We start from the raw sequence: 19,810 nt of genomic DNA, 5'->3' as shown, positions 1-19,810 counted from the left end.
TGAACTGTTATTATTATTATACTGTACTATTAAGTATTACATAACCACATTTTAAGCCCAGAAATACTAAAATAAAGAATTCCAACTAGAGAAAATAAATATACATAAATGAAGCATTATTGGTCCAAAGAGCATGAGTGCCCTGTAATGAACAAAATATTTCCTATTATGAAATTAAAAGGACCATATATACGGTTTTCCATGGTCAACTGGTACAAAATAAAAACTGGGAGAGAGGTTTAAATCCGCGCTTTCGAGTCATGTTTAGGGCAGCGCTCTATATCAAATATTTCATTTTACACGGTGCTTTAAAGACGCCACGTGAATGAACAGGCTGGCGTCATCATGGAACGGCAAGCTTGCGTCAGATTGGTGTAATGGAGTCATGTGATTATTGTTGCAACGTCTCAGCATCATTTCTGGCAAAATCTAATGTGAAGAAAAAAGAAAAATGTAACGATTAGTGTAACCCAAAGTTGCGGAGTAGCTTTTCTTCTTCACAAACCTACTCAAGTAAAGTAAAAAGAATGGCTTAGTAAACTACTCTTAGAAGTCAGTTTTTCTCAAAAATGTATTCAAGTAAATGTAACGGAGTGAATGCAACGCATTACTACCCACCTCTGGTCACAATATCGTGATATTGTGATAATGAAGGGTACCTTGATGTCATGGTCTTGTCTTAGTATAAAGTAAAGAAAATTTTAATACCTAAAACTTAGTCTTTGGTTAGCTAACAGTGCTAACAGTGCTATGTCCCCTTCCACGCACCTGATACCATAACCCATGTGATCATATCAGAAGACAGACACTGATTGTTAGCTGATTGGCAAACATGAATTCCATTTAGAAATCAATTCACAATGGGGTGCCATGGACGGCGATGTACAGTACATCCAACACCGTCAGTGGCAGCCAATGAGTTTATTGCCCCATGAAAAATAAACACAAATTGGGGCTGAGGAATTTTATTGCATCACCCTTTAGTCAAAGCCAAACCTCGAAAAAATTCAACTTTTCTTACTTACTTACTTACTTTTGTAGTTAATTCTATTCTGACAATAGGCAGTTTTAGGCTTTTAGGTCCAAACTGAAATTGTTGAAATACCTCTATGTATGTTTTAATATCGTGTATTGGCATCAGTAGGTCCTTGGAGGTGTGTGGAATGTTTGTGTAAGCCATTACATATTAATGAAAATGTTGATTTGTGTTGTGCTCAGCGAAGGCGAGGAGTGGCAGGAGGTGCGGAGCCTCCTCGCAAAACACATGTTGCGGCCCAAGGCGGTGGAAGCTTACGACAAAACCCTGAACGGCGTGGTCAGCGACCTCATCGTCAAACTTCGCCAGCGCAGACATGCCGAAGGCCTCGTGGCCGACGTCGCCAGGGAGTTTTATTACTTCGGTCTCGAGGGTGAGGTCAAACGGAGCTTGGAGGAGTGTTATGTGATAAAGCTGACAGTTCCAACATGTGTGCATGTTATAGCCTGACTTGACCTATTTTCTCTCTCACTTTTCCACTCATGTAGAATCATTTTATAGTCATCCTTATCATTGTAACTATAAGTAATTAAGACACGATAAGTTGTCATACAACTACTTTTAAAGAGAACCACGGAATAGAAAGACTTGTACCATAATTTTCAGAATATAAGACGCTACTTTTTCCCCTTATTTTGAATCCTGCGGCTTATAGTCCAGTGCGGTTTATTCGTTGATTTATTTGGGTTAATAGCTAACACTTTTTTTGAGGGTAGCGTCATAAGACTGTCGTAAGACCATCGTAATTATGACATGACACTATCATGAGCATTAATGACATTTTGAATTAGGTCACTAACACTATTTATATCCAGCTCGGATCTTTACATCCATTCAAAAGTGAGATAATTTGCCGGATGACTCAAAATGCCATCTGTCATCAGCATTCATTAATGCACATGGCAGTGTCATGTCATAATTATAATGGTCTTATGACATGCTTATGGCACCACTGTCAAAGTGTTACCAAATACCATAACTGGCAAATAATGAAACAAGTGGAGCAGTAATTGAAGAAATAATTAGCACAGAACATGAATTTATATTGTTATTTACATCTGTAGCGCTGCAATGCATGTTTGGAAGCATGTTGGACGACAACCGTGTTAACAGCAGGTGGCAACGGAGGTTGAATGTCTCCCCCAAAGAAAGAGTGATGGCCTAATGAAGCTTCTTGAAGCAATGAAGCTTTGCAGCCAATTGGTTCAAAGCTTCATGGTGGTTCATTTGGTCTTATGACAGTCTTATGATGCAATTGTCAAATATAGTGTTACCGGGTAATATCTTTTGGTGTAACAATCCCATAATACAGTGAAGACAGCTGCGGCTTATAGTCCAGTGTGGTTATCTATGAACAAATGCCGTTTTCTTGTCAATTTTGGTGGGTGGCAGCTTATAGTCAGGTGCACCTTATGGAAAATTACAGTAGTTTGAAAGATAACATTATTGTGAGTTAAAATAATTTGATATTAAAACTAGGGCTGTCAAACGATTAAAATTTTTAATCGAGTTCATCACAGCTTAAAAATTAATTAATCGTAATTAATCTCAATTCAAACCATTCATAAAATATGCCATATTTTTCTGTAAAATTATTGTTGGAATGGAAAGACAAGACACAAGACGGATATATACATTCAACATACGGTACATAAGTACTGTATTTGTTTATTATAACAATAAATCAAAAAGATGGCATTAACATTATTAACATTCTGTTAAAGTGATCCATGGATAGAAAGACTTGTAGTTCTTAAAAGACAGATGTTAGTACAAGTTATAGAAATTTTATATTAAAACCCCTCTTAGTGTTTCCGTTTTAATAAAATTTGTAAAATTTTCATTCAAAAAATAAACTAGTAGCTCGCCATTGTTGATGTCAATAATTACACAGTGCTAATGGTGCTGAAACCCATAAAATCAGTTGCACCCAAGCGCCAGCAGAGGGCGACAAAACACCAAAAAACACAAGTAACAAGTGGACATTACACTGTGCTGTCATTTTAATCTGTTTGAGCGGGGCATGTGCGTTAAATGCGTCAAATATTTTAACGTGATTAATTTTAAAAATCAATTACCACCCGTTAACGCGATAATTTTGCCAGCCCTAATTAAAACCCCTCTTGATGTTTTCGTTGCTACACAATTTTTAAAATTAGTTTAACTAGTAGGTTGCCATTGTTGTTGATGTCACAGGGTGGTGACTTCCCTTGGCTACGCTGCCTGGCTTCCAGAGTATGACTGTAGGGACATAAACATGTCTGTTCAGCCCTTTCAATTTGAACCCAAGAGGAACATTAATGAGCAATGCAGCACTCTCGATATTTCAAAAAACTGGCAGCAAAAGCGAAATGAACAGGAAAGACGGAATGAGACGAGACGAGAGTAGGACAAAACCGGTGTTCTGCCAAAATGTGCTACACCGGCGAAACGTCCTGCAAGAGCCGAATTTGACACCCAAAGTACTACCCTGCGCTTTCAGCTTGTTTTGTTTAGATGCATACAGGCAGAACATACTAAAGATGCCTTAAGAAAATAATTAAATGCAGTAATATCAAATAAGGGTGGTTTAAATACGCTACGTAACTAATGTGGTCAACAGATCAACCATCTGCCTTAAAGCTATCGCAAGAAAACACAATGCCTTAAAGTATGAGAGGGAAACACATGCAAAACGTTTTTTGAGGCAATGAAAAGGTAATAAAAGCCTCAATAAAAACACAAATCGTAAGTACTCGCTGCTTTTAACCGATGTGCAAATGTGTTGGACATCTCTACACGGAATTGGAATTGCAGAACACCGGTAGTGTTCGTCTAGTGACAGTGACTAACTATGTCATCACCCCGAGCGTCCACTGCGCGCATAAAACATGGTGCCCTCCGTAGGTCAAAATATGTACTAAATATTATAAATTTAATTAAATCAATGGCAATATTTTATGTGTTTCTAACAACATATTACAGTAAAAGAGCACAATTGTGGCTTATTAGAGCCTACAAGTCTTTAAGTCCGAGGTTCCCTCTAAGACTTGCATACTCAATAATGTTTAAAATGACATTTTAGCAGTGTGACATGTTTTGACTCTAATTGTTTTTTCCCCATGTTTTCGGACAGGAATCTCATCTGTGTTGTTTGAGTCCAGAATTGGCTGCCTTGAGCCAGTCGTTCCAAAAGAAACAGAACTCTTCATTGAGTCTATCAACACCATGTTTGTAAAAACGCTTCTTACAATGGTCATGCCAAAATGGATGCACTCGCTCTTCCCCAAACCATGGAACACCTTCTGTCAGTGCTGGGACAACATGTTTGAATTTGGTAGGTTGCTTCAAAATTTGTCTTCCGATTAATGTTTGGATCAACTTTTTTGTGTAAAATATGCCCCCTTAGCCTCATTAATGTTGAGAAACACTGATTTGAATAGTCAGATCTCAATTGTTCCGCCAGCTCACTTGACGGCGCATATGTACCTAATAGAGTTCTGATAGCCTTTGTGCTGAATTTCCAGCTAAAGGCCACATTGACCAGCGCCTGAGGGAAGCAGAAAAAGAAAACAATGGAGACAAAATGGAGGGCAACTACATCGCCTACTTCCTCTCCAAGACAGATTTGCCCATAAAGACTGTTTACAGCAACATCACAGAACTGCTGCTTGCAGGCGTCGACACCGTAAGCCCAGCCATCCACTTTGTCACATTCCGTTTAAAATTAGTAACTGGACCATTTATAGCAGTGTTTTTCAGCCTAATCTGAGCCACGGCACGTTTTTACTTCGGAAAAAAAGGTCGCTTTTGAATGGATGTGAAAGAGCCGTGCTGGACATAAATGGAGTTAGTGACACAGATGACACTTGATGACATCTGTCTTAAGTATTCATTTATGCCCATAATAGTGTCATATCATAATTATGACGGTTTTATGACAGTGTTATGACGCCGCTGTCAAATAAAGGGATGCCTATTAACCCAAATAAATCAACAAATAAGCCGCACTTGACTATAAGCCACAGGATTCAAAATGAGGGAATAAAATAGCGTCTTATTGTCCGAAAATTACGGTATGTATTTATTTATTTATTTATTTATGTTGAAATTTTTCATTTAATCTGAATTTTCTGTTCATTATTTCTGCTGTCTGGCGTTTCGGGTTAACATGATCTCTCCATCAGGGAATCTCTTCAACACTTTCCTTTCTCTTAAAGAGCTGATCAATTTTCCGTTGCATTGCCCTTTTTTCTTTATCGCATTAATAATAAGAATTAAACAAGCTTGTTCTGTTTTTTGTTTTGTTTTTTGGTCCCATAAAATGTGTACATTTGAACCAATCAGAGCTAACTATCCATGCTGATCACATGTCAGTATGTCAGACAATTGAACGGATAACTGGAGTACAGGACAGGGAAGGTGGTTAGCTGAGAGCATGTGCACATCGACGCGACTCGTCAGACTTACATCTGCTGCTTGTTGTTCACACTTGTGTATGTAAATCTGACGTTAGTAAATTGTTTTCTTCATGGAGATGGGGTGGCAGCCTGGCTTTTGTTTTTTTTACATGGAAGTTTGACGGTTGCCGTCATATTTATGGGATCAAAGCACCGTTCTGCCCCTGAATTTCATACCGGAACAGCGTTCCAGACCGTTCCGGCCTACTTTCATCCCTGGCGTCGTAACGTATGGATAAAATGGAAAGGCCACTTTCGTGTATATCAACACTTGACAAGTCTCATCAAATGATGTACAGAAGAGGTGCTGGGGTCCACATTGTCGCAGACAGCAAGGTAGCTGATAGCTACAAATCCGAGCAGTTCTTGAACGCGACACAAGCAATAACTTGCTCACCGCAACGTTCTACCTATTCCTTCCTTCCTTCCTACTGCAACTCCGCCCGACGACGTACAAAAAAAAAATGTTGAATAATTTCTCAAGTCAATCCAAACGATCTCTCACGGCACACTGGTTGAAAAACACTGATCTGTAGTAGTATTGGCCTGAATATAAAACAGTGTTTTCTGCATTGAAATAAGACTGAAAAAGTGGGTGTCGTCTTATATTCGCGGTCTAGAGGTTATACCCATTCACGAAGCTAGATGACGCCAGATTTCATTGAAGCGATGTTCTGTCATGACAGATCTCAGCTACTCTCAAGTTTAACCAGTTTGCATTATTATATTGCAATGATTTTCCTTATTTAGATTTGTTTCAAGACTACAGTTACAGTTAGACTTCACTTTGATGGTTAATGCAGTTATTGCAATTTTGTTGTTTTATCACGATAGATTGGTTTATTTACAAAAACCAGAAGCCATTCATTTACGAATGTGATTGCACTTTAGTTTACATATTTAAATGTTCAAAGATTTTAATGAGGCAAAATAACATGCTTTTTCTCTCAAATATATTGTTATCATCATTTGTTTCAGATTTACTGTAATTATTTTTTGTATAGAAATTAATTTGGTGTTCAAAAAGTCTTTTTTCAAACTTGAGTCTTGAAAAAGAGGGGGTCATCTTATAATCAGGGCTGTCTTATATTCGGGCCAATACGGTAATACTGTAATTTACTTTAGAAAACATCTGGAGCAGTTCAGAAAAAAAACACATCTAATCCATTTAGATTGTGTGTGACAGTGATGAACGTCCCATCCATCTGGACTGGGAGGGTGGTGGCGATAATTAATAGGACGTCTTCGACATCAATGGCAGCTAATGAACTATAACACAACAAAAACATAAATAATAATACAAATGAATGTGCTTTTGCTAGTGTTTAGCTGGCCACGACCGATGTTTGCAATCATAATAATCTTTGTGTGATTTTCAGATATCCAGCACAATGTCCTGGTCATTGTACGAGCTGTCGCGTCATCCTGAGGTGCAGGCCTCACTGCGCGATGAGGTCCTGACGGTACTAGAAGGCAGAAAGGTGCCTCAAGCAGAAGATGTAGCTCGCATGCCTCTTATGAAGGCTACAGTCAAAGAAGTGCTCAGGTAGGATTCTTCTGGAAGAGGCGAAGTTTGATCATGCTCACAACTGGCGGCCTTTTTCAGGTTGTATCCGGTCATTCCTGCTAACGCTCGAGTCATCACTGAGAAAGACATCCAGGTTGGAGGTTACCTCATTCCTAAAAATGTGAGTGTTGAAAAAAATCCCAAACACTCCAGCAGCATCAGCATTAATATAACTAATACTCAAATCACTCCTTGCAGACTCTGATTACGCTGTGCCACTTTGCAACATCCCGCGATCCAGCTGTCTTTCCAAATCCCAATGAGTTCCTGCCGAACAGATGGTTAAACAAGGACCAGACTCACCACCCATACGCCTCCGTGCCTTTCGGGGTGGGGAAACGCAGCTGCATAGGCCGACGTATCGCTGAGCTGGAACTCTACCTTGCTCTCGCCAGGGTGAGAAAGCTCTCAGTTCTCTCGATTAAAGTTTTAATTGGGGTAAATGAGTGTAAAAGTGACACTGAGAGATCTTTTATACTACAGTATTCTGTCATAATATATTGCAATAATAACTGCTCAAATTTGACTGATTTTGTCAAGTTAGTAATTATTTGATAGTACATTTAATTAATACTGTAATGCCGTCATGATGCTGTAATGCATCAACAGGTGGAAAATTACTCAATTTCATATAATTTGTTTGAAAATGATGATTTATTTACTACAAATAATCTTTAGTCATCTATCTATGCCAGCAAAATATAGTGACAGGCAGAACAATTAAATGCCATATGACATTTTGTACATTCGGTAATTAACCTGTAGCAGTGGCGGAACAAATGTGAACAGGTCCCAGGTACAATATGTATAAACGGGCCCCCCAAGGTGAATGTCCGGTAGGTAGGGGGGGGTCCTAGGGGATGATGATTTGCGGGACCCTCCACACTTTCGTAGGCCCTTCAAGACGATCGATTGGATAAGGACGGATAATGGCCTAAAACGTGTAATTAGTTTGACTATACGGCATGCCGGCTACGCTAATATACCTCTTATCCATGCAAGAACTTACACAGATAAGTTATTAAGTTAGTCGGCTATTATTACCCGCCGCTTAATATAGACGAGTGTCTCCGTACAACAGTTGGATACAAAAGAAGTGACGTCATGGAGCGTGCCATTGCCATTTTCAGTGCGGCAAGACGCAATTGTAAACAATGGAGGCGGACGATCAAAACGTGGCATTCCTGCTTTTCTTTTCCACAGTCATTGTTTACATTTATCATCTAGAGTGTAGAACAGGTGTCAGGAACCTATGTTTTCGCGAGTCACTTCTGGCTCTTTTGATAAGTGCATCTGCCTCTCTGCGCTGCCAACCCGTAATTTTAAATTTGGTATCGGCCTTTTCGCTCGACTTGAACGAGCTGTGATGAGCTGATAATGCATTCACACATTTTTCTTGAACCTTCAAACATACGTCACAATAATATGCTTCAATACAATGCCCATTGGTGGTCCTCCCATTGCTGATTACACGGAAATGAGCGTTTTATTACAGAGCTCGTCTCCCGTTTTAACGTCCCAACTCAATGACGACAAATCTGGACTATATAAAAATGTGTAGGGGAAAATTAAACCTTGAAAAGTGAGTCACAGAGGTGCGCGATCAGTTTTTTTCATGACATTTCCACCAGTCAAAACTGTCGCCACTTCCAGGATCGCTGTTATGCACTAGCACTCCTTGTTGCGATTTCCACTTCCAGGAAATATACTCAGCGCCACACCATATGTTTCTATTTGTTATTTTCCAAGTGGTGAGTGCACAACTGAGCATCGATTGTAACATCCCAAGTAACAATGTCAGGCTTTCGTTGTTGTTTTCTAAAGATTTATTTCAATCACAACTCAGTAACTGATCGTAAAAGCCGAGTGTGCCCTCAGTCCCTTCACTCTAGCTCCCGCATGATGCGTTCAAATGCGTTCCCAAAAAAAACAGTGATCACAAAACGGAGTTACCGACCCCTGGTGTTCAAGGTGTCATAATTTCAAAATTTCCCACCAGCAAGTAACGAGTTTCCGGTTCAGAGGTAAACCGCGCGGACGATGACGTAACACATAAGGCTGCTTCTTTCTATAAATGCGTAGTTTGCGCAAATGCAGGCATACCTTGCAGAAGCGGGGGGGGCTCAAACACACCTTAGACATAATGCGGACAGGTATAAAAATAGTTGGCAAAATACCCCGGAGAAAATTGTCTGTCCTAGTGTAGCCGTAGCCTTAAACACTATATTCCAGCTTCGAGCATCATCTTAGCTTTTTGTTTGACCCTCCCCTCGCCCAACTACGCCTGCAAAGCGGGCTTTCGGGGGGAGTGGAGGGTGAATTATATTTTAACACTTAAACACTATATTGTAGCTCCCTGCATTATCTTACTATTCTGTTTGACCCTCCCCTCGCCCAACCACATCCCTCCTACACTTGCAAACCGGGCCCCCTAGTGGCCTGGGCCCAGGTGCTCCTGCACCACCTTTAGCTCCGCCCCTGACCTTTAGTGTAAACTGTACATCCACCTAGCTCCCTGCATTATCTTACTATTCTGTTTGACCCTCCCCTCGCCCAACCACACCCCTCCTACCCCTGCAAACCGGGCCCCCTAGTGGCCTGGGCCCAGGTGCTCCCGCACCACCCTTAGCTCCGCCCCTGACCTGTAGTGTAAACCAGAGCCGGCCCAGGCCATTTGGGGGCCCTAAGCAAAATAATGCAAAGGGGCACATATTTTTGGCCCACCATTTCGTCACAGTGTACTGTGAAACCCATACATGCAATCCAACCCATACGTCCATATTTTGTATATTAATCAGATTTTGTTGCACTGCATACTTCAAACTTCTCACCCCAAATGATTGTCAGTAGTTACAGTAGATAGCGCCAAACCTTTTTCTAAAAGTGGAAAGAAAGAAGTTAAGGAAGAATTTTAATTTTTTTAAGCTTGTAATCAGGTATCAAAACTCACAAAAGTCAAATAAAGCAAACTGTAGTAAACAAAATAGAATAAAAATAAAACTATTGCCAGATTGGGGGCCCCCTAGTGGCCAGGGGCCCTAAGCAGCTGCATAGTTTGCGTATAGGCTGGGCCGGCCCTGGTGTAAACTGTGCATCCACCTGTCGCCATTCATATGGAGTAGTACAAGCAGTGGCACTTGTATGGGGAATTTGCGCCCCCTTGTGGAGTAGCATTTCTGACAAGCGATGCAAAAAGAGATGGTAAAGGGGCATCTTGATTTAGGAATGAAATGAAATTTACATATTTATTGTGAACATGGAGCAGAAAAGGTCAAAACTATTAGGAGCGATTTCAAAAGAGCAGAAAAGAAGAGTAGAATGAATGGCGTTATTTAAAAAAGTTCATACTAAGTAAATTGTGAATGTACGTGTTTAGTGAGTAAATTTGCGAGTAAATTAAAATAGATTTTTGGTAACATTTGTGTGGTGGTGATGGTGTCACGTGAATGAAAAACACTGCTCAGCTCTTGTATATCACAAAACTGAAAATATTAGAAGTACCCCTCAATTTGATTGAGACCTCTGCAATTTCCAATCCAAAAACTAAACGTATTCTACCATTAAGTGTGTCACACAAAACTGAGATTTACTGTATTCAATACAGTAGTTGTGTGCCGATGTGCCTAATGTTGTGGTCGTCAGTACGATGCATCGGTTCTACACTGTGTCACTTTAACCAATAAGTAAAGTCAAAGAACTCCTCATGTATACGGATCAACTTTCAGCCTCCGTTCTCTGCTTTTGGTCTCAACAGATCCTGATAGAGTTTGACGTACGGCCAGACCCGAAAGGCGTTTCTGTGAAGCCCATGACACGGACGCTGCTCGTTCCTGAAAGTGTCATTAACCTGCAGTTTGTTGAACGATGACCCGCTCTTGTGAGCGAGGCTGAGTTACGTGAAAGGTACCACGGATCTCAAGAGCACATAGCACACGGGCAAGAGGCGACCTGTTCAGGATCATGTCAAAAAAGCTAAAGGCCCACAGGAGGCCTCTTGGGTAGAAAACAGGGACTCAGGCACTCCATGGGAAATTAACTAGCCTTTGGATTTACGATAGCGTATATTTGCACAAAGTTCCCATGAATGTCGTTGAAAAATGCTCCTCCGATCCTGTTTCATTTATTGTAATTGGACTAAGCCTTTGAAGCTGATTTTTGTATGAGAGCAAATGAAGCCAGTGTGATTAAGAAAATTTCATTCAGGATATGACTTCCCACATCTTAATCTTGTGTGTGTTATTAAAATGTGATAGCAAGGGCATTAGAGTGAAAATGCCAAAGTTGAACAGTGTTCAGGGAAGCTAGTTGACTTACACATTGTTCTAATTTCTAATGTGTTTTTCTCCATTATGAATCAGGTCAATGTTTTCTAGCTCATATTACCATGCTTTATTAACGCTACAGGTAATGTTTTAACTAATATTTTATCATTATTAAATCAAACTCACTAATATAACAAACATAATAAATAAGTTTATTTCTGTGGAATTAAACTAAAAAAAAAAAAAAAAAAAGCTTAAAAAAGGGGAGCTCTACTACCCCTTTGCGAATTAGTAGTAATGGCATTTTACATTATCTGCTTGATAAAATTTGTAAAGTACAGTATATGTAATTGATTTTTTTTTTTTTAATTTGTTTTGTTCAGCTAAGAAGCCATGTTATTTTCAATTTTATAATAAGTTTCATTTATAGTTTATGTTATCAACTTTTTTTTTTTTTTTGCCATTAGTGATTATTTATGGCATTATTAAAAAACAACAACAACAAAAAAACGATACATTGGAGTGGAGTTAAATGCTCAGTGACTTTAGGTGTCATGAGTTATGCTTCACTGTCCCGTGTGATAATTGAAAGTCAAGTTCTGTTTGACATTTGATAATGTTTTGGTTAAAACCAGAGGTGGGTAACATAACCAAAACTTTTTACTCAAGTCAGAGTAGCATTATTTCTAAATAATATTACTAAGGTAAATGTAAAAGTAGTCATCCCAAAATTTATTCAAGTACAAGTAAAAAAGTATTCAATGAAAAGAATACTCAAGTAATGAGTAACATTGTGAGCAACTGCTTACAATGTCTGATTTTTTTTTAAACATGGTGTATTTTTTTCTTAGCACAACTTCATACATATGAACTGTTATTGTTATTCTGTACTGTTAGCTATTACATTACCATATTAGGCCAAAAAGATGACCCAAAAAAAATTTGAATTTGGGCCAGAACAACGCTATGAAACATCACCTGTCCAAAGAGCATGAGTGCCCTCCAGTGGAGAAAAAACATTGTTAGCTCTGACTTTTATACAGTGATCCCTCGCTACTTCATTCTTCAAACTTCACGCCCTCAGTTCATTGCGGATTTTTTTTTTCAATTAAAAAAATTATTCAATAAATACAGATGAGCTGTCCAGATCCGATCACATAGTCTCCTTCTCCCTCCTTCTCCTTTTTTTGTTCTGGCAGTGCACTGGAGTTGCTTATTAAAGTTAACGATGATTGACAGACGTTAAGGTTTGATCTTGCCAGAGATGCTTGGAAGCCAAAACTTCAAAGCGCTGCTTGCGTCAATCATCATTTAGCCTGTTAAACAGTTGCTGTGGCAACTTATTGTGTGTAAGTGAGCCACTTGAGCGAATTTGAGTGGACTCACTAAATGAAGCATTTAATAAAGACAAGTATTTTTCTACTTTATTCTTGTTTAAAAATAATTCGGTGGGACGGTAACATGTTAAAAACTTATCATGATTATTACATTTGAAGTGCTTAAAAACCATATTTTAAAATATATATTGCAGAAAACACGCAGGTGACTGGAATTTCCACTCTGAGACCCCCAATTTAGCCAAATTTCAAAACTGTCCTATATGCCTGTGTGATACATCATTGGAAAGCTTAAAACCTTTTTAAAAAGCAAAACCCTAACTGGAGTAGTGACGGGATCTGTCGTTCACTTGAGTAAACGAATCCATTCCGGTTCGTTCAGTAAAACGATTCGTTCAAACGAATCGTTCAACGAATCGTTCGCCCCCCTCATCTCCCTCCCCACCCAAATGAATCGTTCGGTTAGTGAACGGGAAGTGACGTTGCCGAACGAATCCCCAAAGACCGCTTCGCAGTATAACTGAACGGGAAGTGACATTGCTTGGTCCCTCCCTCTCTTGCACATTGACCACTCGTCGTAGTTTCAGAAATGAATGACAGGCGATATCATTCTGCTCTCAGAGACAGCCTCGTCTCCCTCCCGCTGCTGCAAAAGCGAGGGAGAACTTCCGCGTCGCCTGTCCTAGTTTAATGGGATCAAAGTCATGGCTCGTGCTTGCATTTCGATTGAGGACACGGTTAAACATTTTCCTTTTGTGGGGGGAGCGGGGGGTTGGGGTCGGGGGCGCACGGACTTTCTTTAGCATGATCTTGCTCACATATACAATGCTGCTGCTAACAGCCAACGCGGCATGCCTGCTGTCACGAAAACAAAAATAAATCGAAAGTTTAATTTCTAATTATGGAACGGCCAACACATCATATTAACCTCTCGCTCTGTTGTATTTTTGTTTTTTATTATTAAGATGATCGTTTTGAATTTTTGCACTGGTATTAATAAATAAAATAATCCGGTCAGCTCCCCTGTCGTCCCCGCATCTCAGATCGTCAAATGCTGACGAGAAATAATTGTTTGCTTTATGATTTCGCCTTTCTACTCTCATTAGTCTGTTAAGAAAAATGTAGACATATTGCGACATCTCCCATGTCCGCGCGCTTTGTTTTTGGGGCGCTTGAGTAGCACATGATGGACGGATTGACATAATTTGTCAAACCAACCGACACCCTCTAACACGAAAAAAAAAAAAAAAAAAAAAACACTCGGAAAAAATTGACATGTATATACAGTTTCATTGCAAATCAGTATTATGGTGATCATACTAAATATTATTTTTTTTCTGTGCACATATGAGGTACATATCGCTGCCATGAAGCCTCCATATAGTGACAGTTCTCTGCCCGCTTCACTGCCGTCACGCGACCGCAGCTCAGGTTTTGCTTGCCTCGTAGCTACGCGTGTTTTAAATTACTGTAAATTTGATAGTATATCGTCATAGGCACAGTCCCGAGTCTGTTGAGAAAAGTAGAACACTAAACCATGCTCGCTAGATTTGTGTGGTGTTTTTGTCTTTTTGAGCAGCATTTGATAGGCTCAACGTTAACAAATATGTGACAAAGTCGTTTCCTTTCATTTTATGACTCGTTCACCGCATAGTCATTACTGGAAAGTCAAGTTAGCAGCAAGCTAGGTCAGGAACCGGAGGACCGAATCACTGAACGGGAAGTGACAAAACTCAGTCTTTCCCCCCTGCCTGCACGCTGGCTGCTTATTGGCCACACGTGGAAATGAGTGACATACGCCATGATTCTGTTTCCGCTCCCTCCCCTGCCCGCGATGAGGCTGGCGTCTGATTGGTCGTGTGCGATGTCAGAAGACGCTGCCGCTTGCTCAACGCCCTCCCACGCAGCGAACAAGCACCACCAACTTCATAGAACGAATCAGTGCAGATGGTGATTAGTTCGGTCTCGTTCACCCAAACAATTCGTTCAAAAAGAACGAATCGTTCGCGACCGATACAACACTAAACTGGAGGTGAGAGCTAGAAAGAGCATAATTAAAGACGGCATGATTTTAACGAGATATTATCGCGTAGTTATCTTTTTCGATCCAAAAACTCCATGTAGCATGCATCACTGAGTGTCAAGACACAGCTGTGAATGGCCACAGCTGGATTTTTGGGGGATATTATGGGTGAAACACAGTAATATAACAAGGGTCGTGATGCAGAAATTGTAGACATCAAGGAGTGGTCGAAATTTACTTTTTCATATATTTACCCTTTTAAACATTTTTTTAAATTTTTCTTTGTTGGATCGATTATTTATCACCTAAAATATTGGGGGAAATGCGACAGTAACAAAAAAAATACAATTAAGCGATAATTATGAGGTAGATATCTGTGACTTATTTACAGACACTATTTTTTTCATTGTGACGTAATTTGTTTAAAAGTTTAAAATATGTGAGTGAATAATTTTTTTAAGTCGTTTTTTTGTACGCAAAATATTAGACATCAATTAATGATTCTAAACTAAAAATGACAGACATTTCGAATAATAATTATAATTATTTACCTTCTTTTTATGGCTTGGTTGAAACAAAAGCGGTAACAAAAGCATAGGGTCGGTTGCCAACGGGCTTACACTCACAAAGGATTCACACGATTACTGGGTTCTAAATCACAGAGCTGATTTGTGTACACTCTACCCATTCCAATCACTTAGCTTATAGACCTCCCCACCCATGCTAGCCAATGAACTTCTCCGTTCTCCGCTCGCGCCGCGCTAGTTTCTTGCCGCCAGGGCCATGCTTGTTGCTTTACGAAGGTCACGTTTGCTCGTCCCTGATTGGTCCACTCCACTGTCTGTTTGCTGTGGCTTGCTCTGCCCTGGAAATCTGATTTGCCGGACGGTCGCCAGACTCAGTCGCTGGAACAGTGGTGAGTCTGGTGTACCAGGCAAGCGTCAACCGGAAATACATCTAGCCGACGATAGCACCAACATATTAATACAGGACTGTCTCAGATAATTAGAATATTGTGATAAAGTTCTTTACTTTCTGTAATGCAATTAAAAAAACAAAAATGTCATACATTCTGGATTCATTACACATCAACTGAACTATTTCAAGCCTTTTATTATTTGAATATTGCTGATTTTGGCTTACAGCTTAAGAAACCTCAAAAATCCTATATCAAAAAATTAGAATACTTCCTCAGACCAAGTAAAAAAATAATTTTATAACAGCAAAACTAAATCAAACATTTGAAAATGTGCATTGATGCACTCAGTACTTGGTTGGGAATCCTTTTGCACGGATTACTGCATCAATCCGGCGTGGCATGGAGGCAATCAGCCTGTGGCATTGCTGAGGTGTTATTGATGCCCAGGATGCTTCGATAGCGGCCTTCAGCTCATTTGCATTTGTAGGTCTGGTGTCTTTCATCTTCTTCTTAACTATACCCCACAAATTCTCGATGGGGTTCAGGTCAGGGGAATTAGCAGGCCAATCAAGGACAGTGATGCCATGGTCAGTGCACCAGTTACTGGTGGTTTTGGCACTGTGGGCAGGTGCCAGATCATGCTGGAAAATGAAATCCTCATCTCCATAGAGCTTTTCAGCAGATGGAAGCATGTAGTGCTCTAAAATCTCTTGGTACACAGTTGCATTTACTCTGGACTTGATGAAACACAGTGGACCAACACCAGCAGCTGACATGGCTCCCCAAACCATTGCTGACTGTGGGAACTTCACACTGGATTTCAAGCAACTTGGATTTTGCTCCTCTCCAGCCTTTCTCCAGACTCTGGCGCCTTGACTTCCAAATGAAATGCAAAACTTGCTTTCGTCTGAAAAGAGGACTTTGGACCACTCTGCAACTGTCCAGTGCTTCTTCTCCATAGCCCAAGTCAGACGCTTCTTCCGTTGTCATGAGTTCAGAAGTGGCTTGACCATGGGAATACGGCTATTGTAGCCCATTTCCCGGACACGTCTGTGAACTGTGGCTTTTGATACCTGGACTCCAGCTTCAGCCCACTGTCTTTGAAGCTCCCCCAAATTCTGGAAGTGGCTCTTCTTCACAATTTTGTTAAGGCTGCGGTCATCTCTCTTGGTTGTGCAGCGTTTCCGGCCACATTTTTCCTTTTAGTGGATATGCTTTGAAACTGCACTCTGTGAACAGCCTGCTCTTTGAGAAATTTCTTTTTGTGTCTTACCCTCCTGATGGATGGTATCAATGATGGTCCTCTGGACAGCAGTCAGATCAGCAGTCTTCCCCATACTTGTGATTTAGTTTACTGAACCAAGCTGAGTGTTTTTAAGGCTCAGGAAACCCTCGCAGGTGTTTCGAGTTAATTAGATGATTCAGGTGATTAGTTGAATAGCCTACTTGTATACTTTTTCATGATATTCTAATATTTTGAGATAGGATTTTTGAGTTTTTGTTAAGCTGTAAGCCAAATTCAGCAATATTAAAATAATAAAAGGCTTGAAATAGTTCAGTTGATGTGTAATGAATCCAGAATGTACGACATTTTTGTTTTTTTAATTGCATTACAGAAAGTAAAGAACTTTATCACAATATTCTAATTATCTGAGACAGTCCTGTAGTTAGTGTTGGCGTTCAATGTATTTCTTGTTGTTGTTTGTGTTTCTTTTCTTTTTTTTCTTGTGTTCCTTTTCTTCTGTCCCCCCATAACCCTTCCTGTTCGCTGTTTTGTCATAATAAACGAGATATGTTGAAAGACCACAATGGAAATAAATTATAATCTCAATGTGAAACATTAAAACTGTTCAGACCAACTGGGCACTTAGACTTCCCTTCTCCGTGACAAACAGCTGAACAGGACAGGTTAAAAAGAAGAGAAAAAAAAAAAGAAACAAAACCGGTTGCGTGACGTCTGTAAACGGGGGTCTCCAGGTTTAAAATAGACAGATTAAAAATAGTTCGGGGGCTTGATACACCATGAATCTGCTATGGCAGCATATCGACATATTGTTCTATCAAACACAACAGTTCTTTTGGCTTAAAATACAACAGTTTATTTTAAAGAGGTTGCAAGAGCAGAAACTGCTTCTTCAGCCTTGTCTGTGTTTTTCGCCGTATACATAGTTTTTTTTTAATTATACTTTGGGGAAAAAAGTGAAAATGTCTTATTTGTATATATTTCCAATGTTAAATCTGAATGAATACATTGAACGCACACAAAAAAATTGGGGGTCGGCGCTACTCTGTGGTTTTTCACTTATTGCGACGGGTTCTAGTCCCCATTAACCGCGAAAAACGAAGGATCACTGTAATGGAGTCATGTGGTTATTGTTGCGACGACTTATTGGTGAAACTGAGACAGTCACTGTCCGCATGTATGGCAAAAAAAAGTCAATATGTAGAATAAAGAGGGAAAATGTAACGACTCTAGTGTAGCCCAAAGTAGTCAGAGTATTGTTTCTTCTTTCCAAATCTACTCAAGTAAAAAGTATTGAGTGGTAAAGTATATTTTTCTCAAAAAGTTACTCAAGTAAATGTAACTCGTTACTACCCACTTCTGGTTAAAACTCCAGATTGTTCTACATCATTTTTATTTTTTTAAGCGCCACTTAAAAAAGAAATTTAAGAAGAGCTCTGGGCATGGAAAAAATGATTACAAATTTACAATCTGATATGTTGATGGAAAAGTTTGTGATGAGGTTGCTAAGGTTAAAAATTGTAAAACAAAAAACACGGGTTCTTTTGACGAATCTGCGCTCAAATGGCAGCTGTGCAAAATGTTACTTCGGATCAAGAAACGGGGTGAAAATATTTTGAATTCACAAATACATTGTAAATATGGCTGTATACTGTTGAAGCAATGCACACACATTTTTTTTCTTTTTACATTTTGTAAGTGTAGCAACATTTGTGTCTGAATTCTGTATTTATTGTAATTTAATATGGATTTTTGAAACTATACATCACAATAAAATCCCAGGTACAAGAACAGTGTTTTGTCCATTTGTCCCAATGTGAAGCCCAAATCATTGGGCCTACTATTGCAAGTTTTATTGAAATGATTAGACTTTCTTTGAAATGGCTGTAACGAAACTTTTGGCACATCAACATGAATTTCTTAGAAATATGTTATTCAATGTCTAGGTTCTTGTGTGTAGATTGCACAGAGTCAATAATTCTGACTAGATAACTCATCGTGTTTGCATTTGCAACAGACAATGCGTCAACAAGAAATTGATTTTTACATAAAGAGCTACTGTAAAAATATTCTCTTTCCAAATGTCAATCTTCAAATGACCACACACAGGTTATGGCGGCCTTCCATTTGAGATCGTATTCCATTGTTGTGGCAATGCCATGAATTCAGCTGTAACTGAGCAAATCTTTTTGTGTCCTGTGACAATTTATCTTGTTCTGTGCACCAATTGTAAGCTTAGAGCAGTGGTTCAATCGAACCCCAGGGGTTCATGGGTAAGTCTAAGGGGTTCGGTGAAGGTAAAGACACGCAGAGCCATATTTTCCTACGGTAGTTAAATCGAGGCAAAGTGGCTTTTTAGAACAGGGTTTGGATTGGTTTGCTCCCAAATTACAGGCTTAACCCATTTATTTTAACTGCTAGGCCTCGATCTGATGGGAGGAGGAACTGGTTTGCTCAGTAGAAGGTTGACTCACACTTGGTATGAGGGAATAAAACAGACCAATGGGCAGCGTGGTCTCAAATTTTGACCTGTTTATAAAAAGTGCTGTCAAAATGAGAAGAATTTTGAACAGGAATTTGCTAAATTATTAGCTTGCTAGTTTAGATATATCGGTTTTGAATTTGAAAAAAATTGAATTATCATCTAATTCCAAAGGTTTCGGTGAATCCACATGGAGCACATGTGGGGTTTGGTACCTTTAGCCAGGTTAAGAACCACTGGCTTAGAGTGTGTTCATAAAACAAGGACCCTCTAATTATGGAGTTGAGCACTCTGAAGTGGGAATCAGGGAATCAATTTGATCAGCAGGGCCCAGAACGAAAAATGGTATTTGGTATGTGGCAAAATTGATTTTGCAATGTGGCTTTTTTTTTTTTTTTTTTTTTTTTGCCATGTGGCATTTTTTTTTTGCCGCGTGGCAAAATGTATTTTGGCATGTTGCATTTTTTGCCAAGTGGCATTTTTTGGGGTATGTGGCAAAATG

At 39.5% G+C, this 19,810-nt stretch overlaps 1 protein-coding gene across 1 annotated transcript in view; it reads left to right on the top strand.

Annotated features, from left to right (window-relative positions):
• LOC130922167 (25-hydroxyvitamin D-1 alpha hydroxylase, mitochondrial) overlaps nucleotides 1-18,602 on the top strand; it is a 31,075-nt gene extending 12,473 nt beyond the window's left edge. Inside the window, exons 3-9 of the mRNA XM_057846746.1 lie at nucleotides 1,219-1,409; nucleotides 4,152-4,352; nucleotides 4,543-4,703; nucleotides 6,855-7,021; nucleotides 7,082-7,163; nucleotides 7,241-7,438; nucleotides 10,797-18,602. Coding sequence (XP_057702729.1) covers nucleotides 1,219-1,409; nucleotides 4,152-4,352; nucleotides 4,543-4,703; nucleotides 6,855-7,021; nucleotides 7,082-7,163; nucleotides 7,241-7,438; nucleotides 10,797-10,910 — 1,114 coding nt within the window. The 3' untranslated portion in view covers nucleotides 10,911-18,602. The remainder of the gene's footprint in view (nucleotides 1-1,218; nucleotides 1,410-4,151; nucleotides 4,353-4,542; nucleotides 4,704-6,854; nucleotides 7,022-7,081; nucleotides 7,164-7,240; nucleotides 7,439-10,796) is intronic.
• The last annotated feature ends 1,208 nt before the right edge of the window (nucleotides 18,603-19,810 follow it).

The sequence above is a fragment of the Corythoichthys intestinalis genome, chromosome 9, assembly GCF_030265065.1.
Source record: "Corythoichthys intestinalis isolate RoL2023-P3 chromosome 9, ASM3026506v1, whole genome shotgun sequence".
NCBI classification, from domain to species: Eukaryota; Metazoa; Chordata; class Actinopteri; order Syngnathiformes; family Syngnathidae; genus Corythoichthys; species Corythoichthys intestinalis.
This window is presented reverse-complemented; position numbering and strand designations above follow the sequence as displayed.